The following is a 25,573-nucleotide window of genomic DNA, read 5'->3' on the forward strand; positions in this document are numbered from 1 at the left end:
AAAAAAAACACACACACAAGGACAAAGGAAAGGAAGACCAGACAGAGACGCGCGCTTCCTGTCTGGTCTTCCTTTCTTGCGTCCCAGTGTTTTTTGCGCTTTACGTTAAATGTAATTTTTTACGAACTCGCCCAAATTTCAGTTCCTGTAAGCTGTTCTAATTTTGTGCCCCCTGCGAGCAGGCAAACTCATCCGCAAAGTGGCGGTGCGGGGTAATCGATGACGCGGTGAAACTTGCAGTTATCAGGCCTGTCATAGATGCATGAGTCATGAACAACCCATCCACAAATATAGAGTGCACATAGACAAGCGAAACACGAAAAACGCATTGCGACGGCAGTTGATTTTGGTTCGGGCTATTATGTCTGAACGGAGACATAGGGGGACTGCGCGGTTCAGGTACGCGGGAGCTCAGAGACGGGCGTCGAGACATGTTTAAGAGGAAGAATTAGCTCGGGTGCCCCAATCTAAATAAATGTAAAAGGAGAATTCGCGTTTCTCGGCAACGACTGCACCAAATTTTATGAGGATTGTTGCATTTAAAAGAGAAACCTAAAATCTAGTGACTGTTGGTTTCAAATTTTTGATTTAGGTGGTCAATATTTTAATTGAAAATTGGCAAAAATAAACATTTTCTGAAAACGAAACTATCAAGTTTGCAACTCTGTAACTCAGCAACGACAAATGATACCACAATTCTGTGAATTGCATCTAATAGTACATCTAAAGCGGACACAATTGATATGTTACATATGAATCTCAAAAAAAATTTAACAACATGGAAATAGAGCCTTGCAGTACCCTTGTAAACAACGTAACGAATTCCCGTAAGATATAGTATGACACATCCAATTTGTCCACTTTCAATGATCTAATGGATGCTGTTTTCGGAACCGCGATATCTGTTCTTGATGCAGAGCTATCGATTTGTAAACTTCGTGCTTATATTTCGTTCAAACCATCGAATTTTCGAAAATTGTTCTAAACAAGTTTAGGCCCTAAATCGAAATTCCGCTTCCAACAGTCACTAGAATTTAACTTTCTCTCTCAAATGCAGTAAATTTCATTATAATCGGTCCAGGGGTTTTATCAGAAAAGCGTTTCTGCGTTTTACATGTATTTGAATAGGCCGCGTCGGAGTTGGGCCCGAGCTAAAGCTTCTTCTTAAAGCATGTCGTTGTAAATCTTGGAGTAGACGGAATTGGCAATGCACTTCTGAGTTCTCCGCTTGACGGCGTTTGATGGCGTGGCACGTTTGTTGATTTCACGATAAGTTTCAGGTTCAACTCTTATCACAAAAGCGATTCTCACGCCAGCGGCGGATAGCCATCAGAGCGGTGTATCCTTCATTCATTCTCTCCAATCACCCTGAAAGACGTGAATGGGGGAGTTAGATAACGATAACGACTAGAACGGTGTTCGAAAATCGAACCTCAAAATTTCCTTTTTATCTCCCAGTATGTAGAAGGGTGCCTAAGCTTGTGTGCGGTGTCATAATGCGCAACATGCCGCAGCTGGATCCACTTAAAGGAGAAATACTAATACATATGTTTCCATTTCATTATCGTCGCCATCAGCATGATGAGACCAGTTAAGGTAACATTGAAACAGAGTACGTGTGCTGATTTGCTTGTTAGCGTAGTTAGGAAGCGTAGCCTCTAACAAGTAAACTCAATCCTGAAGTTCCAACTTTCGTATGGTCATCGTCACCGGTTCCCTTGGTATTGTATCGTTACTACGACAGACCGGGCTTTCGGGATTCTACGCACCTAATTGTTTAGCAGAGTCATGGCGCTGAAAGGCAGGCGCATAAATTCGGGCACAAATAGAATGGAAAGAGTGATGCATTTTTGTTCCTCTCGTTTTACTTGGCTCCGTGTTTGCACGTCGTGAACCTCTACTAACTCGCTCAACTTTCACTTGTTAAGGCTACCAGAGTGTGTTTTTTTCTCACTTAATCACTGCGAGTGCAAATTTTGGACATATCTGTGCTTGTGAGAAGACATTGCTAGAGCAGCGGCTGAATGTGACCTCTTGAAGACGTCTTCAAGGGAACGCGGACTATTTGTCAAGTTTGTGAAACGCTTTTCGCCTACGTCTGTGTCACCCGAAAGATGTAAATAAAGCTTTCTCAGTTTGACGTGTGCCCAACCTCGGAGTTTACATTACTGTGAACCAGCGCATTGAATCTGCATTCGTTTCAAAACGTCTAGAAGTGGACTTCTCGACTTGGTCTCTAGAGTATTGCTAAAGAATGGAGGCACATCGATAGCCATTTTGCTTTGACATAAGTGCCGACGTCACTCCGCGTTTTCCTTGGTCCAGAGCTTAAGACACGGTAGGCAAACAATGTAGAAAGGACGCAAACCACACGATTGTTGAAAACAAATAAACAAACAAGCAAGCGCAGACAAAGTGTTGCGTATGCTTTAAATACCGAGAAGAACAAGGGGAAGTGAGGAGATCAATTACTTGGCAGTTACAAGTACAAGAAGGCAACCACGTGATGCGAGTCGGGTTTCGCATCAGCTTCAACCTGTGTTTTCGACCACGTTCATCCAAATATGTACAACGCTGTACAACCATTTCCTTTGTTACTTTTACATTTCAATTAAAGGGAACCGCCATTTTCATCTCCAAGTTTTGCTTGGCTTCATTGGCTGCTGACTTCGCGCAGTTTTAACGATGTTTGCGAAATGTCTCCAAGGTTGATTAAAACAGAACGACCTTATCGAAGTTTCGTGAGTGTACAGCGTGAACATTAAATGTCGGCGAGGCAAGTGAGAAGGACGACGCTTGTCTTTGTCTTGGCCACGTTTAACCTTCGCTGTGTACACTCCCGAGTACGAATCACGAACTTGCCCTATCGGCAAGTTATCATGTTATCGAAGAAATCCACGCGTCCGAAAACCTCCGTATCGAATAGTTTCAAAACGACGTAGTGGGCCCTATAAGGACACATACGTTTCCATAAATCATACGTGATTCTTGGACATGAGTGTTTTGTGGGACATGTATGTGTTCTTTTTTTTTAATACGGAAGCTAAGAAGGCTCAACCCACTGATGACATTCAGACAAAATTGGCTTGAGTTAAGAGTCCTCGACGTAAAAGTATCTTTCGATAAGAGTTGCTTTGTCCCACAGCCTTTCCTCCTTAATTTTTTCTTTTTTCTTATTGTTTTTTCCTGCGTCAATCACTTGTGTTTTCAACCACTTCTTTAGTACAGTGCTTTTTTCGTGCCTGCCCATTCGTGACATGATAAAGCATGACACAACACAATTATTGGCTCTCACTCATCTGTTAGCGTCGGAAATGTTCGAAAATGTCAAGGAATTCGAAAAAGAAAGTGTGAAAACATGCACATTCTTGATAAGTCACAATTGTGAAACGCCCAGGAGACTCACGTAACATTACTCGAATTTACATCTGCGCACGTAATACATGAAAATTATTATTAGTCAATATGAAGGCACACATACAAGAAAACGCCTTTTTAAAGCAACATTTCAAGCAATTAAGCAATAATGCGGGCACGCATGACAAAAAAAAAAAAAAAATCTCGGAGGAATCTAAGCCTCAGCATAACGGGACAAAAAAGATTACGATAAAAACTGGACAAAACAAAAGGTTAAGCTCACTGAAAGCAGGCAAGCGAGCAGCCCTTTTAAACGAACTTACCGGAAGGCTAAACCAAAGAGAGAGAAAGAGAGAGCGAGAAATATAAACGCAGTCAAGAAACGCCACAGCAAACACCGTCTCCTTACGCGTTTACCGGTCTAGGGACTTAAATCAAGCCAGAGGGTGACGGGTTCTCCGGCCCAGCAGCAACGGTAGGCTAGGGATGGGTTCCGAGGTAAAAGCGAGGAGGATCGAGGAGGAGGGAGGGGACGAGGAAGTGAAGTTGAGTGGGCGTTTGCAATTCAAGGCACGCCACACCCGAGGGTGGGCGACAAACACTGAGCAAACGGCATAAACGACAGAAAGCGAGAGGGAAAAAAGAAAGAAAGAAAAGAGACGTCTAGGAACTAAGCACGACAGGGTGTAGGGTAGGGGTCCGCCAAAGTAGATCGCTAAAACAATAGGATGGCGGGGGAGCAGCCTTTAAAAGAGACTTTGTTTTGCAGCCGCATGCCTGAGCCTGCTGGCAGTCCTGGACGTGACACCAAGGCGAGGATAGCGCCGTCCGTCGATCCCCATTGTTTTGCCCTTGATGTTTTTTGGTATTTGTTTTTTATTTGGGGAAGCGCGAGTCGGGGGCTCGTCTTTCTTGTCTGCACTCAGAGTTACGCGTCGCGCGATGCCATTACATCAGGGAATGGCTGTGAAACAGAGGGCGCTCGGAGCGGGAGCGATACTACGGAAGAGGAGCACGAAGCTGACTCCTTCCTCTCAGTTCGTGACCATCAAAAGCGAAGCTTAAGGCTCAGATCGACAGAGTTAAAAGGAGAAATAACAAAGGAAAAGCCGCGAGGACGCAAACAGAACGGCGTCGGAGGAGCACGCATAAATAAAACAGGGACGCTTCGAATGAGAACAAGCCGGTAGAAGGCTATGGCGTATACAACGTATAAACTGTCAAAGTGAAACCGGTTTGTTGGTCTGAGTGTTTGTTTGTTTGCTGGTTCTTATGTTTATTGATAGGCATATGCCTTTTGGTTGCATCGTTCGTTAGTTTGTAAATTCTGCGTACATTTGTTGGTTCTTTGGTTTCCCGCATCTCGCCTGGCCCCTTCGTTCTCGGAAATGAATGGAGAAGAACGTCGGTGAATTTGGTGAGCAGTTCTTTGCCCGGATGTCTTATACTACGGAAGACACAGAGAAGAGAAACATGGATAGAGAGCAAATCGCTTTAATGCTGCACGCTTTCTTGGAAATTGGCGGAGCATATTTACGCAAACGACGTTCACGTGAGAAAAGCAGCAACAAACAAATAAACAAGCAAAGAAACAGAAAGAAAGAAAAGGCAGCCGGCAGACTCGGTTTTGGGTCATGGTGTGCTTCGCATACGTATTATATACGCACATGGCAGGCAGGCAAGCCACTGTAAGGCGTCTCTCGCAATATCGGACTGTGGCGCGTCGCTCCGAAAGTCCTCTCACTCTTATCGAAACAGACGGGACGGAAGTCGGAGAGGAACAGCGACAATAGACTGAAGGCGTTTAGATAAATGATCGCTGAAAATGCGACGCCAGAGCGAACGGAGAGCGAGGGGACTCTAGCGAAGTCCTACGGAACTTCGATGGCACAACACGCAGGTTCTCTCGATTCTATTTTGACGCAGGGTGGGAAGGCGTCGGGGAAAACAAAGCAATCGGGAGATTGTGAAACTCTGTAAAAAACCTTAGGAACGAGAGGGAAAATTTTCATGAAAAGAAAAAGTGAAAGAAAAAAAAATATGCAAATTGTGGAGTAGGACGTCGCACCCTGTACGTTCCGGAAAAAGAAAGGGGTGTTTGGATGCAAGAACTCTAGAAGTGAATAAAGTACTTGTATTTTTTTTTTTTTTTTTTTTTTGCTGTTGCCGATACGTTCTACCAGTACCTTGCGCGCTGCGCTTTCGAGCAAAGAATGTGTTTTAGCTAGCCTAAGAAATAATGTGAACTTCCTGAACGATCGCGAGCTCTTTCTGAAGCCTATTCTGCGTCACACGACTAATCGAGAATCGGTAGGCATTACCGATTCCTCTGGCTCTGAACTTGTTTACTGCGACAACAGCGCGCTCTCATACATGAAGCGCTTATTTGATGGTGATGATTATGAAGATGATGACCTGCCCGCTCAAGGGGAATGGTCAGTAGTAGGGCGATTTTCATAAATTTGTTAGACGGATTAACTTATACATAGGAATAATATTACTTATTAATAAATTAATTCATTCGCCTTTCTGAATAGGCGTTTCCTTACGATGCACACAGCGTCATCTTCGTCCACCACATTGTTGCCTGTTGTTGCCTGCTGTTGCCTCTGAAATACGTACACATGGAAATACATGGAGGCTCATGCAACCACGCCTGCCTTTTGCACACGTCACCGCCAGTGTAACGCTTCGATTCAGTAGAAAAGCGCACGCCAAATATTACGCAGGTCGCCGCCAGGGGCGCTCACCTATATCCGTGCACCCTCCCCAAGTGGCCTGGTGGGCATGGCGGGCTAGCCGAGAGATGGCGTCCATGTATCCCTTGGAAGCGGCGACGGCAGCTGCGAAAGAAGAAATCTAGTTAATAAAGCTTCTCGCTACTGAACACTAAGTCCGGAGTTTAAGCTGTTCTTGTTAAAAGAAAAAGGCGAGAGTTAGAGCCAAAGGCTCCTACAAGACGTAGTTGCCCTTCTCCTAGGCATGAAAAGGACTACTGGCCATTCTACTAGACCTTTTATGGAGGCTTTCTAGTGGAGCCTTGTCCGACGTCGACACTGATTTTTCTTTTTTTTTGCATTCTGTCAAACAGAAATGCGAGGTCGGTGTAACACCGGAATGTTCTGATGTGACCCGTAACTTTATGGAGACGCGTATATTGTCTTGACGGAGGCGACTGCTGACGACTACGCGACAGTAATGTAGATGCAGACGATAATGTGTTTGTCTTGCAAATGATAATGTGCCTGCCCTAGCCGGAGTATTGCCATATCTCCGCGGCCTTAAAGTGCAAAGGATTATATATACTCATAAACCGTCGAGACGAGCTAGTTGGTAAATCATGAGTGATCTTATACAGTGAAAACAGTACACGGAGGGGCAAGTCAACAGTTGCCGGTTCCTGTTGATTCATGTGCATTACCTGCTGTGTAGGTAAACGAAGCGCGAATATTTTCACGTTGCTATGCCATTCTCGGATGAGTGGACAAGAACAAAGGTGCGGGGCGGGGGGGAGTAACCTGAGGGGCATAACTTTTGATAGTCTTGGCTACATGAAGCCAACAGATAATTAAGCCAAGCTGTATGAATAGAATACTGCTGCAATAATTGATTTACACCACGGCTCACGGCGCCACGAAGAAATGTTCACAATAGCCCGCAAGTTGAACTTTGCTGGCATTACTTGGTCGGTTGTTTACCTTGTTGGTGCTTTCCCGAAACCTGGAATATTTCGCTCTTGAGCATCCATATTTCGCGACGTCGTCTTCGAAGACGAAGCATCGACATGACCATCGCGCTGGAGGTGACGCTTAGTTATCTTGCTTTGCCACAAGAAGGCTCTGTGTGAGGTAGAGTACCCTTTACAGGCGTAAACTCGCGATATTTTTAAACAAGGAGATTCTTTCTTGCTTCTTATGAATACGACTGGCTGCAATAAATTGGAAGTATTACTCGTGCTGCGTCGTTTAAATTATACGCGAGCAAGAATGAGCAAATCGTAAGATGAAAATAAATGAACGCGGGGCAAACGGAAATAGAGAAGCTGTGCTCAGTGGTTAAGCGTATGGTGCTCCACATCGCAAACATTAATAAAGTGTTCTTCCATGCTGCTACGCAAAGTATGAAAAAAGAAAAGCAATGATAAGAACATGTTAACGTATATAGCACAGGATACACACATGAGAGAACAAGCACAATGACACTAAGACGATATAACATTTCACTGCAGCTATCACCGCTTTAATAGACGTATATCTGCTTACGCGCGTTGAGGTCAGCCACCTATGTGAGGTTGTAAACTGTTTTACTAGCACCCAAGCGCGAAAACAGAACTACGCTATCTGATGTATTCTTTTTGTGTGGAAGGCGGTAGCCGGCGTCAATCATGGTCGGAACGTTAACAATTTTATATGAAACAAAAGAGAGACAGACGAATATGTCGCTTCGGAAAGCCAAGGAGGATAAGTCATACGCTGGAAGTCGGCGTTAAAGTTTTGCGAACCGCGGGATTTGTGAAAAAACCTGAATGTATTTGCAGCCTCGGCACACCGCCTCGTATTCGGATACCCAGCCTGTAGTACGTAGTACAATCAAATAACATAATCGTGTAAAGTTTTACTATCCATAGCCAAGGACTTCTGGCAATTGCAACGCTTTCTCACATACCGCGGTCCATAAAATTTCTGCGCCAACTGCAAAACTACGACTTCATAGAAGCACGCGGAATCAGATGCACGAAGGTGTTCACAATATGCTCGTGAAGGCGGTTACTTACGAAGAATAATACGCGCAACGCAGACAAGGACGATAGGTCAAGAGACACGGACTGCGTTAGTCAGTGTCCCTTGACATCTCGTCCTTGTCTGCGCGGCGCATTTTATTCTTCCTAAGCATTATTATATCAACTCGCCCAGCAACAAGCTTTATTGAAAGGTGATTGCACAGGAGCTACCAATAATATACATAATTACTACGGCAAGCAGTAAGTTGCGTGGGGAAATATTAAGGCATTTCAGTAGTGACAACGCTCGAAGTATTGATCGAAAATGAGTAACGCGTAATCGGTCCGCGACAACAATAGAAAAAATCACCACCCAAGCACTCCGTACAGATGGTTAACCAGCGAAGCTGAAACGTGCGACCCCAGTCTTTATCACTGGGTTAATGCCGGCGGTTCATTCAACGACGGTTTAGTAGGCTTCCTGATCCTCGGTACGCAGTTGCGGCTTGCGCTCGGCTGCACGAGCCTGTTCTTGTGCCGGGGCTGCAGCATCGGCACGGCGTAGATGAGCTCGTCCCCGGTTCTGCTCATGGTGTTGCTTATCGAAAGCTGCTTGCTCCTCCGGAGTACGTATGACGCGTGGCCAACCCATTTCAGAGCCGCAGAGAAACTTTTGCGCGCGCTCGGCTGCGACGGAGAGCAACGACGTCACTACTTGCGCAGCCAATTGCACGCTCCGTGTCTTTTTTTTCGCGCATGCGCATGGGGTTGCGCTGGAGGATTTTGTGGCTTAAAGGCGGTAGAGGGGCGGACGGAGGAATCGGCTAGCCACATACAGCTTCGCTGCAAAACCGGCAAAGAATATTATGTGGATGCTGGAAACATAGCGCTGAAACAACGCATTCAAAGACAGAGATTGTGCGCTAGCCTTCACACGCATGTTTTTTTTTTCGAAAAGTAACATGATTCTACACGAGCTCAACAGCACAAGTAACAAGCAACTCAAAAAAAAAAAAAAAAACAAGGCAGGACAAATTATAGCACCCGCAGTCCTGTAGTGTTCATGAGATAGTCTTATCTTGTTCCCGTGTGGTGCTTGCTAATTGTGTTGAGTTCATCCATAAATATCACCATCTTCTAAATGGAGGAAAAAAAGGACTTGAAAGAGTGCGAAATCCGTGTGTGCCTATGTCCGCGTCATTTAAACGGTATGGTCCCAGTATCTGCATCATCCCAACTAGTCCTGAGTATCCTTAATTTTATACGAGAAAAGACGTTTCACTAAGGTGTGCCAATTCTGTAATTGTAGAACACGCGTCGACGAGTATACAATCCTGGCACTATAGTCATCACAAATGTAGAGTGTGATTACATCACGGTGTTTGTTGCTGTTCCTGTCGCTGCTGTTGTAGTAATTAAAAAATGCGCTGTCTGCATCGTTTGTCTCTCATGCATTATGTGTGTGAACTATGTACACCTGGGCATGGTTTCTTTGAAGTACGCGACATATGAGGCAACGTTCCAAATCCCAGCCGTGTACTAGCCAAGACGTTTCCTCGCAGTAGGCCCGAACTTAAGGCAACGCCTTTATGGGCACATTTGTACGTACGGCGTCTGACAATTCGGAGGGGTCAAAGCACAGGCAACGGCGTTTTCACAGGGGGGTGAGACTACCTCGCTAAAGCGTTCCATTTTTGAAGATAAAGCTCGTTCACTTCCCTGGAAAACAGAGTTAAAAGGAAAATGCGAAACTAGTGGTTTCGTACCCGAATATCCAAGGGCTAAATAACTTTTAACGATCAAAAAGCGTTGCAGTAGTTTGGGCGTCAAATACGGGGTTACCAGGCGCCGACCATTCAACCTAGCGACTTTATGACCGTCGAACGACCGTGAAGGGGGGAGGAAGGTGCATGCCATTCCACACTAGTGACCTTATCTCCATATGCCCACTTTTAGTTCGGAGAACGTTTTCTTTTGGTACGATGTGTTATTTAAGATGAGGGACGTGCCCTAATTTAGAGCGCGTACTTTACAGCGTACTTCAGCGGCATTTCTTTTCCTCTGTAGCTGGCACCATATTTATCATCATGCTACTGTGGAATAAGATGCCGCCAGAAAAAGAAACAAAAGAAACAACAAAACATAACAAGAACTCTAAGTATGAGTAGGATTTCATTGGATTCGCGATGCGGGTTCCGTAGTATCGTATTCGCATGATCACGCAAGTGTTGTTAGTGTCGTCGTCATGACGCCACAGTATTTACCATGATCGCTGTTCCACTCTTGTCGTCCTGTGAAATGTATCCGTTCATGGTTCACTTAAGCCTTCTCTTCCACTGGCGCCGTGAAGCTTTTCTTTCTTACCTATTTTATTATTTTGGTAATTCAATAAAGTGTGGAGGACGGATTCGCGTGCAGTTTTACCTTATTCATGAAACACGGAAATTGGAAAATTCCGTCCAATGAACCAGTGAATTGACAGTGAAGGCTGATTCGAACAACAACTGTAAACCAGCTCCGAGATACAGGCGAAAACGCTAGTTCCGGCACCTTTCTTTGCCCGGATAGAATGGCGAAGTGTCTGCGGTATCAATGCAATCGAAGCAAACACCGTGGAGACATAGGCAATTCGACCAAGTTCCGCAGCTGCTCGCATTGATGAACAATACCATCTTCTCCTGTATCTAAAGATAGAACCTAGGCTCGGAGGAACCCGAAAAATTGGATGGAAATTTTGCTACAAAAAAAGTTGAGAGAGAGAGAGAGAGAGAGTATAACAAGAAGTTCAGCGTCCTTAGAGGCTGAAAACCAGTAGGGAAAGAACGTTTACAGAGGTGAACTACCCCGCCACGATCTAGAATGAAGAATACATAGAAAAAGAAAAGAAAGGGGAAGGAGGGACTAACAGGAACGGGTGCAAGTAAAGATTCCAAGCCAAGCCCGGCCAACGAGCAGGCAAATGAGGAGCGGCCACGTCGTTGCCAACTTTCGTTCGCGCCGGGTAGCATGCAAGATGCAGGCGGGTTCTGTCGGCCTTTGGAGCGAAGCTGTCTCCTGGGGAGAAGCCGAGCGCGTGCTTCATGAAACATGCAGACGACCTCCTTCCTTCGCCGAGAAGCAGACGACGCGGACAGGTGGCGCCTCGGCGATAGCAGGTGCAGGTTTGTGCTCCTCAAAATAGGAAAACCGGGGGCGATCATTTTTTTTTTTCTAAAAAGAAAAGAAGACAGAACGAGAAGGAGAACAGTGGAGTGCGTGTCTAAATTTAAGAGCGCCTAACGCACGGACATTGTGACGGAGCTGAACACCAGAGCGCTCTACTTCCAACAATTTTACATATTAATTTATTTTACTCAAACAATCTTATTTATTTAGTTATTTGATCTACCCAGTAAGGATCGTAACGTCCTTTAATGACAAAGGGAGGAGCGGTGATCATTCATTTAGGAAATAAAATTGTTGGAAGTAGAGCACTGTGGTAGTCAGCTTCGCCCGCGTGTCTGCATGCTTGGCGCTCTTACATTTAGCAAGGCAGTACCAACTCCAACGTAGGTCGGCAGAAGAAGTGGATACTAACTCATTTTCGCTCACCAATAATTTTCTAGGCTATGTAATATGCACTTCACTCACTCACTCACTCACTCACTCACTCACTCACTCACTCACTCACTCACTCACTCACTCACTCACTCACTCACTCACTCACTCACTCACTCACTCACTCACTCACTCACTCACTCACTCACTCACTCACTCACTCACTCACTCACTCACTCACTCACTCACTCACTCGCGATCGTAGCCCCTTCCACTGACACTTGCCGGCACACACTCACGTACATATACTCGCGAGTACTCGTTTACGTTCATACTAGAAAAGAAGTCAAGTTCTGGGGTTTTACCTATCAAAACCGTAATTTGTTTATGAGGCAGGCCGTAGTGAGGGGACTTCGGATAAATTTTGTCAACCTAGGGCTCTTTTTACCGTGCAGCCAAAGCACGGTACACGGGGTGACTGTGACTGCATTTCGCGTCCACCGAAATGCGGCCGCCGCGGCCGGGATTCGATCCCGCGCCCTCAGGCTTAGTAGCGGAACGCCATAGTCACTACGCCTCCACGGTGCGTGAACACGTTCATGCGGACAACCACTCAAAATCGCGATCGACGACTTTCCGTCGCAACACCGTCAACCGACTCTCACTCGCCTTGATATTCGCGTCCATTTACGACCACCGTAACTCACTAACACTCGCTCAGGTCTGTGAAATCGTTGTTGTGGCAGTATGCGTCAGTGTTCTCGTGAGTGAGTGAGTGAGTGAGTGAGTGAGTGAGTGAGTGAGTGAGTGAGTGAGTGAGTGAGTGAGTGAGTGTGCCGATCTATGTACCCAAGCGTCCACTCTGGTGGAGCGTGCCCCTGCGGAAGACAACTATCCGCGCATCACTTTGTGAGTAACTGGAGCAGCGTGCGAAAAAAAAAAAAGACTACAATAAAACCAGATTTCGTAACACATTGGGGCACCGCGTATACGGCCGTGTACGCGAGAATAACGGCTCGAAATATGAATTACATATCAAAATATTGATCAACGGTGGTCGAACAAGCGTGAAAGCAACGTTTCCACAAGGAAAACAGTGCGTTCTTCAAACACTGTAGAACACATTGTCTCTATATTTGTGTGAACTTCTGTCTCGTAACGAAAATAAATGACGCTTGAAGCACCTTGGCTTCTTCGTGGCGTTCGATGACGTCTTCACTAAGAAGAGAGAGCAGCGGTTGACATGAACGACGCCCCATTTCTTTAATCAAAATTTACGAGGCCTAATGAAATTCGTGGCACAACACATGAACTCAACAGTAAACAAATTTGTCGGCGTTGCTTACAACCATGAGCGCGCGCTGGTCGATTAACCCTCGTCCCGCTTACCCGTGCGCGCTTGCCGGTATATGGCCCATAGTAATCTCCACCGCCTGGATCCTTCTCAACGTTGACTTATGACGGTACGTCTTAGCCACCGGCACGTTTTCGCCACCAGTAAGTTTTCGCCACGGGCAAGTTTTCGCCACGGGCAAGTTTTCGCCACGGGCAAGTTTTCGCCACCAGCATGTTTTCGCCACCGACACGTTTTCGCGTATGACGGCAGTCGGTGGTGATCGATGGTCGAACTTTGAATACAAAGGCGCCGAGAGAAAGGCCGGTAAGGAGGGCGGCGGACTGTCAAGCGTGAGCTCTCACGCAGCCGATTTGCGGAAGGGGCGAGAAGGAGGGGACGAGGGGTACGGTCGCTCATTAGTCAGTACGGGCTACTTCCTTGCACTGACAATCCTCGTCACTAGTCCCTGCCATTTTCTTATTGTCAGTGATAATTTCTACACGAGGCAATTTTCTTTTTAATTGCTGGCCGTTTCCATATATAGCACACGACACAAGAATACACACCCGTGTTTACGGACCCTTCCCACAACTCCGAAAGGAGTTCTGCGACCCTGCCTGCGCAGTACTTTCTTCATAATTAAGTATAATTATTGAATATTTGATTTGATTGAAACGTAGCGGGAAACTGATTAGGCTTAAGTGTGTGTTATGCGTTTGTGTGTGCATTTGATTTTGATGTCTTGTGTTTTCAAGCACTTGCCATTGAAAAGCTGCACTGAACCCCGGTTTACTCCTCTTTCTGCTCTTGTTGAAAGCGACTGCAAGTGTGCGCGCTAGAAAAGTGTTTTTGCTGCTTACCTCAGGTGCTATATTCGTAATTTCTTTCGCCATGTCGTTTAATACTTCAAATAGTAACTGTTCCACGCATGGGAGTGAACCACTTGATACCTGTAACGATTCGCTTCACCTCACATCTTCCTGTCACTCATTTAATAATTTAAACTGATGGAGAAGCTGTCGACATAGCAGTTGCTGCAACATTCAGCACCACGACAAGTAAGAAAATAAATGAACCACACATTACAAAACATTATTCATGTCACTCTACGTCTGAATAGAATGGCCGCCTTGAGATTTCGCGCGCGCACGCACGCACACACACGCTCGCACACACGCACGCACACACACGCACGCACGCACGCACGCACGCACGCACGCACGCATGCACGGGCACTAAAAAATTACAGGGTACGTATACAATAGGTGCGGAGAAGGACGTCACTGTGTGCCTTGGAAAACACATCACCAGCGCCGTCAACGTTTCGACTGCTAGTGAAACGTCTCTGAAACACCTATTGTCGTAATAAACGCCTTCGCATATGCAATGCGGTCGAGCAGTTCTCTCGGGCATTTCACCCTGCAACTATTGTGCCACACTGAACCTCCCCAATAAAACTGCTACGCGATAGCGTTCAGTCGATCTCGCCCCGCGGCTAGGGGAGGGGAGGGGCCGGACGGCAACTTTTAATATCCTTGATGCGAGAAACTCGGCGCACAATTAGATGTGCAGCAGCAAAGCCCTTGAGACGTGGAAGCCCAGGAGCGCCTGCTAGCGGCCATAAAAGGGTTCCGAGGACCGAGTTGGGGCGAACATAGGCGCCGAACCGTTACTTTCCTCATCTGGCGGAACCATCCTCGTTCACTCGCCCTGTATAAGCGAGCCGAAACGAGGACTGTGCAGAGGAGAGCCGCACACCCTTCTTGGTATGACCCCCCAATCTCGGAGAACGGGTTTCAAGACCGAGTCGCGAGGCACTGATTTGCATCCCTGGCGGAAGTGACACATGCAGGGGGTGTTTCTCGTTTATAGTTTTTTTTTCTTTTTTTTTCGTTGGTCTTGCCCACAGCGGGATAGCGGGCCGAGCTCGTTCCAAAAGGCGCCATCACCGGTAATGTGCCTGCAGCGCGGAGCAAGGGACACACGCCATACCCACGCAACAACTCGCGTCCCTCAAGAAAGGGGTGTTCGAGGGGCGGCCGGCCTTCGCCATCGTCTCGGCGAGCACGCGCGCACGAGCGAGCGACCGAGCGGCTTATTCTCGCGAAATCTCGCGGGACCAGAGTCGCCCTTTCCCAAGTTAGCGCCGCACAGTGCTCTCGGCAGCGCGCGTGCGCGCTTTATTTCCTCCTTTGTTGCAGACGGAGGAGAGGGTGTAGGTTGAAGAAAAACTCCCTTTTGGCTCCCTCGCGCTCCCCGCGCTCCCCAGGTTTCGTTCCCCTTTTGCATTTGGAAGCAGTTGCCCCGGCCCGTCGAGAGAAGATGAGATCGTGCGCTCACGCGGAATCGCCCTTTCCTATCGCTGCCTCGTCGTGCGACTTGGACGCAGTGCCTGGCCCGAACGAGCGCCTCCGGGTCGTCGTGTTCGGTGAAATAGCGTTCACGCATCCAGTGACCATGTTCTCCCTAGGGACGACGGCGGATCTCTCGCGGGATGCGGGCACTAGAGATAGATCCCCAAACCGGAGTCGGTGATGACTCGCCGTGTCGGAAGTGCCGAAAACTGCGTTCTACCATTCGTACGAGCGAACGGTTGGTTTTTTGCGGGGTGTATGCGTAGTACGAGAAATGATAAATAGCGTTTTTCCGGCCGACCTTCGCAGCGGCGATGTTTACAGTTCCGCCTTGTTAGGTGGCCCCGAAACAAGCGAGTCGAAGGCCGTGGGACATGTTTGAAGAGGAAACGTCGTTTGCGATCGCTCGAACCACGCCACTGGAGGTCGACTCTGCACATTCTATCTAATGAGCAGCACGCCTGAAGCCGCCACTCAACTGGAACAGCAATGACGCACTACCAAGCTCGGTCTGAACTTCCACGGACTGCGAAGCGGGACAATACGAAGAGCACTTTTGTGCATTCCACGAAAACACATCATAGTGGCGTACAGTGTCGAAATGCAGTGGCACATACACGTACCGCTGCACACAATTCAAACAGAATTTGTAATTATGCGCCAGCCGATAGGCTTCACTCGGTTCCATGTAGCCACGGCGCAGGCGTACTTACTTCAATACTGGTGTCTCCTGGCCACTATGTTTTACAGTGTGGAGGCACACAGGGCATATGAAATGCGGTTTTACGGGCGAAGCTCGTACTGAATTCGTCGGTTGTCCCCGAGTACAAGTGAATTGGTTAGTCAGTCATACTATTTTGACATTACAGTGGATTCTCATTGGACATACGCCGGATTGATTGTTTAGACTTGTTTCCTGCCTGCAGAATACTTGCTTGTTGAAGCAAACTTCACTTGTAGCTCTAGTGTCGTTCTTATCTGTATTATTACGTCCTTTAGCTTCTTTTTCACCTCGGAAAAAGACGTAATGCATTGTATGGAAAGGGCGCCAGCTCGCCTTGCAGTTTTAAAAATTGATTTATAACTTATAATTATGAGAATGGCGTAACGTGCCATAAGAACCGTGTCTACTGTTTTACTGAAGCGCTGGATTGCTGCCATCATGGGCTCTTAATGTGAGAGTTTCTATTCGCAGTCAATGTGGCGTAGTATTACAAATAATTCGCACGTGCGACAATGGTAGTGCATACGCGTTCGGGGCTATACTCACACTCGTGAGCATGACTTCGTTGGCAACAAACGAGACCAAATGTTCTTATACGTCCGCAAAGGCAACACCTACAAACCGAAAACAATAACATTTAAGGAGCAAACTTCCCACGTGCTCTATGGCCAACAGGAAGCGCAAGAGGCGCGATTTCGCATTACGCGGCATGCGCATTCAAGAACCGGTGTTCGCGATGGTTAGTGAGGCCTCTTGTGCGTCATATGTGCCTCCGATATGCGTGGTCACGCAAACTTTTACTTTTAACGCTGTAAACCGAAATATTGAAGGTGACAGCCGTCATTCGCAGAACAAGAGCTAGATGGCAGCACAATACCCCGCCACAGCGAAGAGAGATTGAAGAAGATTGAAGTTTGAAGATCTGCGCTCTGCTATAACGAACATTCGTCAAAGAGCGCGGCGATTGATGAGAAAGAGTACGTATGTGAATGGTATCTCGCGTAAAAGAGACCCAAACTCGCTGTCTCAAGTCTTTCAGTCAGAATATTACACGAGGAATTTAGTTATTTTTTTAAACCTGTCATGACTACTCTCTAAAGGCCCGCATGCTACCTCCTTATTTGACGGAACAGACTTTAGTTTGTTGATCTGGGATAACCGTCATGTAGAACCGAAGGCAAATTCACCCAACGTTCTTTCTGTGCTTCGAACGCGCAGACTGCGCTGAAGCGCGGCACCGGAATATTATGTATTATATAGCGCGGAGGCACAAGGGCGAGCGACTACAGTGCCCCTTAAATATGAATGACTGCGAAACGGCCAATCCAAGCGGCAGCAATTCTCCGCGCCGACGGCGTCGTCCAATATCGCTGACCGAGACGCTCGGCACACGGTGAAAGTTGCCTCTGCAATAGCGCTCGGAACGTGATGCATCGGTCCCGAAAGGAGCAATCACGAAGGCGCTGGAGGAAGGAAATTGTGTGTGTGTGTGTCTGCACGTGTGAGTCGCTTTGAGTGTGTAGTTTGCTAGATGTGTGTGCGCATGTGCGACCCTGTGTATGTGTGCGGTTCTGTGTGTGTGTGCGCGCGCGCGATGGCAGGGGAAGTTGGAAACGTGTAGAAATGCCCTGTCGACATGTGCAGACGCCTGCCGCGCTGCCCAAGAACCACGGTTGAACCGGCGAACCGCGCCGCTGACAAACGACACAATTTCGAACTGCGAGAGCGGTCTTCTGCTCGCGAGGAACGTTCTTCGATGTGCCTCTGCGGTATCGAGGAACGAGATGTACAACGAGAAAGAGAAAAGAAAAGAAAAACAAAACGACGAGTAATCCAAACAGGAAGAAGAAAAGAGTACAAAGGAGAGAGAAATAATAGCAGACGGAAAGAAAAGAACAATGACGAAGGAGGGATAACAGCTACGACGAGGAGAAAAGAAGAAGAAGCGACGGAAGTAAGAGTTGTGGAATGACGGAGGCCTCGAGAGGGGGGAAACTACCGGCGTTCGGCGTTGCCGAGAAACAACAGAACGAGGCGGCGTTCAGATGTGGACACTGTCCGGCGCAATGTCGCCGGCAGAACCTCGTGGTGGCATGAAGGGTGTCCGGAGCGTCGATCGACGTGTTTACACTTCCTGCAAAGCTATGGCCCGAGCCACTGGATAGAGCGCGCTGAGGGAAGCACGGGGTGAGAAGTGTTTCGCTAGCAAGTAAAGGACTCATATGTGGTAAGTGCGTGAACGAGTGAATGTGTGAGTGAGTTACTGACTCACTAAGCGATGTATGACTAACTCACGGACAGACAGAGTGTATGAGTGAGTGACTCAACGAGTGAGTGAGTGAGGGACTGAAAGAGTGACTCAATAAGTGAGTGAGTGAGCGAGTGAATGCGTGACTAAATGGGTGACTTAATAAGTTAGTTAGTGAGTGAGGGACGGAATGGATGACTGAATGAGTGAGTGAGTGAGCGAGCAAGTGAGTGATTGAGGAATTTAATGCATGACTTAGTAAGTGGGTGAATAAGCGTGTGAGTGAGTGAGGGACTCAATGGCTGACTGAATAGGTGAGTGAGCGAATGAATGAGTTTGTGATTGAGGGACTCAATAGGTGACTGAATAAGTGAGTGAGTGAGTAAATGAATGGGTGAATAATGGGTCTGTGATTGAATGACTGAAGGGGTGTCTGAATAAGTGAGTGAACGAGTGAGTGAGTGAGGGACTGAATGGGTGAATGAATAAGTTAGTGAGCGAGTGAGTGAGTGATGGAGTAGGTAATGTAGGGACTCAATTGGTGACTGAATAAATGGGTAAGTGAATGAGTGACTGAATGGGCGAGTAAATGGGTGACTGAGTAAATGAGTGAGTGAGTGATTATGGGATGGATTGAGTGGGCGACTAAATAGGTGAGTGAGTGATTGAAGGACTGAATGGGTGACTGAATACGTGAGTGAGGAGCTGACTGGGTGACTAAATAAGTGAACAAGCGAGTGAGCGAATGTGTGAATGAGGGACTGAATGGATGACTAAATAAGTGAGTGAATGAGTGACTGAATGGGTGAGTGAATGGGTGACTGAATAAGTGAGTGACTGAGTGAGTCTGTGAGTGAGTGACCGAACGGGCGACTGAATAAGTGAGCAAGTGAGTGAGTGGCTTATTGATTGACGGACCGACCAACCGATTGAATGAATCAAGGACCAAGCGACTGATTTAGTGGAGTGAGTGACTGACTGAGTAAGCAAATGAGCGACTGAGTAAATGTGTGACCGACAGACTAACTGTCTGACTGACCGAGCGAGTGCGCGTGCGAGTAAATCAATTAACGGGGGACTGACTACCACATTGAGTCAGTAAGTGATGTAACGAATGAACGGGTGGCTGTATAGGTGAGTGAGTGACGGCCTGATCAAATAAGTGAGCCAGAAACTGAGCAACCATGCGGGACTGGGTGTCTTTTGACCTTTTCGTAACTTGTGTTAGACAGAATGCGTGGGCTTTGCAATTTTAGCTTTATTGTGTAAGATGATAAGCAATTAATGATAAGCAGTTAAAGCAAATGCAATGCAAGAACCACGCGCAATAAATGAGAACCGCATCTGATTATTGTGAAGCGAGCGCGCAGGAGGAGTCACCGAAAACTTCGCCGTATTGGTGCTTTTCCGATTCCCCTATGAAGTTATTTCTAACTTTATTATTTTTTTTAGCGAACGAGTTCTGCAGTGCTCATAACAAATTCAGTTCCCCGTGGTCACTTATTCAGAAACCGTATCTGAAAAGCCGGTGCTGTAGAGCAACCTGATAGTGCAAATTGTCCGGTCGTCTTAATTGTCTCCGTAAAAGAAGGAAAGAACGAAGGCATTGCTCGTCTTGAAAGCGTGTGCTCGAAAATAATCGATGCAGACTTCCCAACGGAATGGCTGATATACACGTATTCGCTTCTTAATAGATTAGTCGCTTAAAGAGACCGACCCATGCACGTAGGGAGCGATCGAGCCTGACGAATGAATGAAACTCCCAAACCCAATGGTGGTGTCGGTGTTGTAACTCTTTCGAGGCTTTCTTTTTAGTGCTGCAACATAGTCGCGCCAGTTTCTGCCACGTGCGACCATTGAAACAACAGAAAATTGTTGAAACCGAAAATGGAAGAAAAGAAAACGTTTATTTGATTATGTTTGGACAGCCGCGTACTCCGCGCCCATCGGGATTAACGAGGACGGATTACTTGCGCAAATCTATTACACAACTTTGACTCGTCAAAAAAGAACAAAAAAGAGGGAAAAAGAAAACGTCGGCTAAGCTGGAGGACGAACTTTGAGCGTTAATTATGAAATTCGCTAGGCGCGATGCCGACAGGCCGGGGGGGGGGGGGGGAGGGGGGTCTCCTTTCACAATGCGTAATAATGAGAACTGCCGTTTATACATCGGCAGCATTCACGTGCTTTAATGCGGCAATGAATAAAGAATGACGTCTGAAGTTGTAATCTTCTGCCGTCAGACTTTATACACGCTGCCAGAAAAATAACAGTAAGCCCAGAAACAACAAAGAAAAGGTGACAGAATAATAAAAGAAGAAAGGCGTTTCGGAAATGTGAAACGAACTTAAAGAGACGCCCGGGACGTACAGGCCACAATGTTTCAACAATGAACAAGGGATACAGGCTATACGTTTGGCAACGCAATTTCCTACGGCGTCCACGGAAGGCCTCTTTAAAATGTGGCACAGAGCAAGGAAAAAAGAAAAAGTAATCAGAAAAAGAAAAAGCGAAAGGAAACAAACAAAAGAAGATACTAAACAGCGGTACGGCCTCTATAACTGATGCTTTTTCTCATTTAAGACCTGTCAGACAGGAAGTCAGCAAGGCAAGCGATTATGCGTGCTCGCGAAGCAGCGAGAAAGGAGGAAATGAAAAAAAAGAGTCTGAAACAAGATGAGAATGAAAAAGAAAGGGGAGGGGAAGGGGGTTGGCGCTAAAGAAAAGAAAAAGAAACTATACTGACAACTTTCTGGTGAAGGTCTTCATTTATTTGCTAGCCCTATGTATTTTTTTCCCCTGAGGGCTCAACCAGAAACAACGGGTTGAAAAAAAGCTCTCGTGGAGCGCCTAGACTGTCTCATAAGAAGCGGCCAGCAGGAGACACTACGTGATCCATCTCCGAGCCGGGCGCATATTAAGACCCGAACGTTATTAGCGTTAAATATGACTCTACCGGACTCCTCAAGATGTCGCTGATTTCGTCTTGAATATTTGACACAGACAATATAATGTAACAGTAGATCAGTTCTTAGACTGATAAAGTGTTTTTTTTTTCGAGAACGCTATCATCGTTATTATCTATCATGATCATTATTGCTGGAGGAAGCAATCGACAGCCTTGCGCTTGCTGAATTTCGGGCCCAGACCTGAGCGCCGGCATGTCAGCGTGACGTCACAAATTTGAAAGTAATTTTGGCTATTTTGGCCATTTGCGCCAAGGAAATGTTTTAGAAGCTTGCTAGTGTGAGACTTGGGGGTGCTTTGGAAGTCACAGATTGCTCCTTTTGTTTTTTTTTATCCATAAATGAAAAACTGTAGGACCGAGTAAGCGCTGTCAAAAATCGTGACGTCACGGTGAACTAGTGCGAAAACCTGAAGGTGGCGTCGCCACCCGTACTTTGCTCACGCGTCTTTTCAAGATTAGTTTCCTTTCCGAGAGAGAGAGAGAGAGAGAGAGTAGCTGATTCCCTATTGCAGAAGCGTGACGCAATGCGACAACTTACCATTGCTCTTGATCTACCCTTAACAGTGTTGAGAAGGGAGTGAATGCAGTTACGCCCGCGTGAAAAAATCACCGGAGAAAGCTTGCATACGTTACTCAACTAAATATGACTAACTAGTAAGACGTTGACTAATAGCATTACTCACAGGTGAAAATGAATTTTACGAACACTAATTGAGGGCTCATTATTTAATGTACACTTTATACGTTTTGAGCACCCTATCAGCAGTCTATCTCATGATGGGAGTGTAATTTGTGATGGTATGTTTTAAGGCGAAGCTGCTAGCCTCTCCATGGTCGGCATTTTTCGTGTCTGCGTTCGTTAGCAAAAAATCTGGGCTGATCCCGGTGGCAGTGCAGGGGTAGAAGTGGCTCGTACCCCCGTAAGGCAGAGACTTCAAGCACTTCAGTAAAGTGAAGCGAAAAGTGCATGCATTCTTTGCCCCAGTCACGCATGCAACATACAGAACAGCAATCGTTACAATAAAGAACACGCACAAAACAAGCATTTGAACGACATAACTGATGACAAGGCGCTCCTGATAATAATGCGATGCACGTACCACTCCCCGCATACATTTCCCGGTAAAAATTACTCTTGCACAAGCTGCCGCGGTGACGGCAGCTTGCGACGTGGGGAGTAATGTCACTAGCCTTTCGTATACAAAAGAACCAGCCTAGCAATTGATTTCATTGTTGTTGCAGCACCACTATGGGTAGGCAACGCATAGTCAGGACTCCGGAGGAGCAGCGTGGATGCCAGGAGCGGCAGAGGAAAAAAAAACGAAAATACGACCAACGGCGGCGTGCGGACAAAATTACCATTACTCCCATTACTACCGTTATTCTAATTTACCGTTACTACCATTACACTGAAGCGAAAAATTCACAGGGTCTCTTACGTTATCCCTAAAACGACTTTAAGGCGAAAGCCCAAGTGCCGAAGTACTAAAGACGGACATATGACGTACACGTCCCCCTTAATTCGCTTAATCTACTACGCTTAGTCATCCCTCTTAATTCGCTTAGTCATCTCCCTTAATTCCCTTAGTCTACTTCACTTAGTCATCCCTCTTATTTCCAAAGGTCGAGGGTTTGACTCCCATCCTAGGTAACAGGTTCGAGTGCCTTAACTCTATCTTAATTAACTGTGCCTGAATTAACTTCGCCTTCATTAACACCAAAGGTCGTGGGTTCTACTCCAACAAAGTGTAGCAGGCTCGACTCCCACCGAAGATCGAGGGTTCGTAGCCCTTTTGTACCTTTCGTGTCGTAGACCAGGTTTTGGATCGAGGTCGACTGACTGATGATGCACATAAGGCTTTAGCTTTAGTAAAGCATCGCATACACCCCTCATCAGTTGTAGTCGTGGTTTTAAATAGCTACGCAGGACATCCATTTTCTCGGGGCCGGGATGGCGAGTCAAGTTTTTTTTTTAATGTGTTATGATGAGTATATGAAGAGCGGAACAAACTCAGTGGCAAACACCCGGTGACCCAATTTGGTTTTCAGTGAGATAGCTAGATAGCCGGAAAGAAAATAGGTTGGAATGGGGGAAGGTGGAACAGGGCATTTTGTGTGTGTCAGAAAAGTGGGCTGTACCTATCAGCGCGCACCAATTTGATAGAGTTAGCAGCCAGTAGGCCGGCGCCAATTTTCACCGCAGGCTCTCAAGCTCTGGCCGTTCAGAGCGCGTCGAAATGAACAATCCACTTGGTGGACAATTACTAAATGTCCTCCCACCCCCTCATAGGTCTGGCAATGCCAAGATTGCTATACGCATTAATAACTCAAGACAGAACGGATACCGCAAGAAAATAGATGCTCGAAGCGATCAACACTGTTCGAAAAGAGACATCGTAGGAGGGAAAGTTCCGACAAAGGGACTTAACGGAACAGCAAATGCGGCAACAACGTTTGCAGCTGTGGCCCTGACGCGGAGTCAAGTCCAACGACATGCCTCGTTCGAACAAAGTTGATAAAATTAATAAATTAATGTCGCACCGCGCTAACCAAATCAAAACCCAAAAAGAAGAGGCGTGAGAAAACCGGCAGCTTAAAAAATAAAATACACGAATGAACATTAGCAGAAGTGGTATTTAAAAGATAGATACTTGGCGCTAATGTGGATTAAGAAAAAAGAAAAGTTGGGCGCCCCGGTACTGTGTGAACTCCCAATTTTTTTCCAGTTTATATCAAACAGAATATCATCTCACCAAATCAGCCCTACAGTCCCTCGTCTTTGTCTACAGTCCACTGTTAAGCCTACCATGTTCCGTTTCATCACTCTTTAGCAATCCTTAACTCTTCCTAAATTCCCTTTCAGATTTCCTTGATTGTCCTCCAAGTCTCGACCCCATCAGTCATTGTCAACTAAACCGAGCGCTTGTTAAAAAAAAAATCAAATATGGATTGTCCCCTCTCGAAACTATACGCCAGTGGATTATGAGGGACTGTCGTAAGGTGGATGGCCGCACATTAATTTTGACAACGTAGCGTTCTCCCATAACTACAATACACGAGAGTTCTTGCGTTTCGCCTCCATCGTAATGCGGCCGTCGCGGCCAGGGATTGAACACGTGACCTCGAGCTTAACGCGGTGCCAAGCCGTAGCCACTCAGTCACCGCGGCGGGAAACCGATCATTGTGAATATAGATAAGTTATCCTTACCTTTATTGCTCCCGGGAAGTTTTCACCTTCAAGTAACCGTAAGCTGCAACTATAGCGGAACAAAGAAAGTACGCGAACGAATTACACGTGACCGCTGTTCGCGTCAAATTGTGTCCCCGGCCGATGTCATGCCTCGCTGCGGACCCCCGAAAAAGTCAGAAAAAAAGAAAAGGAAATAAAAGCAGACGGCGCCCATTTTGCGTCGTCTGCTAGGCGAAGCCGAAGGCGAGCTAAGGAGAGGAAGCGCAGTCTTTGGCTTGTTCCTGCGGATGCGAAGGAGGCTAAGCAGCCATCAAAAGTCAGTATAGACGGCGTGCTGTCGAGAGCAAGCGGTGTAGTTGTAGCGAGGAGACGCCTGCGCGACCGAAAGGGGGGACCCGCGACCAATCACGGTCGCATTAAATCTTCACTCGCCGGAAACCGGGAGCAGTCCCGAACGCACAGCTACACGGGCTCTCTTTCGCTAATACCGTGCACCGTAGTGGCGCGCTACAGGTCGCGTTGTCCAACTATGGAGAGAAAGTTTTCCGCGCTCACGTCTGTTCTACAATGACAGCGCGGTTGTTTCGCCGCTGGCGTCGATCGTCTGCTGTCGAAAACGTTCAGCAGACGACGCTTTCCAAATGACATCCGTAATCAGAGTGCTTCTTGAAAGTTCGCAATCAGTTGTTAATATAAATCGCAACAACTTTGTAGTAGGTGAAGTAAAGGAACTGTTAAATATTAGAATAATCTGCTGCTTTGGCTCTTATATAAAACACACTGTATTCTGTTCTACTGTAGTGCGCGGGCATTCTTCTGCGGTCACATTGATCGTCTGCAAGCGAAAACGTTCAGTAGACGACGCTCCCCAAAACGCGTCGTCAGCAGTCAGTGCTGCATGAGCTTTTACGATAACTCCTTGTTCTATTTAGCAGGCTATGTGAAGTTGATAAAGTGAAAGGGCTCTAAAATCTCAAGACCGCGTTCTTCTTTGTTTTAAGGTGAACGGGTGCTACGGATTAAGCGCACCTGAATTTCAGTAGTATGTTTGCAGTAGAAGCACACGAAGCAGCTGCACACAGAAAACATACGTGGTACAATGTACGCTTATGCCACCTGGGCATTCTCATACTTCTCAC

At 46.7% G+C, this 25,573-nt stretch overlaps 1 protein-coding gene across 5 annotated transcripts in view; it reads right to left on the reverse strand.

Annotated features, from left to right (window-relative positions):
• Positions 1-25,573, reverse strand: part of IRSp53 (Insulin receptor substrate 53 kDa) — a 234,108-nt gene that overhangs the window by 88,245 nt on the left and 120,290 nt on the right. For all 5 annotated transcript variants that reach the window (XM_050173608.3, XM_050173609.3, XM_050173607.3 and 2 more), the window contains exon 3: positions 6,108-6,200. In XM_050173608.3, coding sequence (XP_050029565.1) covers positions 6,108-6,200 — 93 coding nt within the window. The remainder of the gene's footprint in view (positions 1-6,107; positions 6,201-25,573) is intronic.

The sequence above is a fragment of the Dermacentor andersoni genome, chromosome 8 (assembly GCF_023375885.2).
Source record: "Dermacentor andersoni chromosome 8, qqDerAnde1_hic_scaffold, whole genome shotgun sequence".
Taxonomy (NCBI): domain Eukaryota; kingdom Metazoa; phylum Arthropoda; class Arachnida; order Ixodida; family Ixodidae; genus Dermacentor; species Dermacentor andersoni.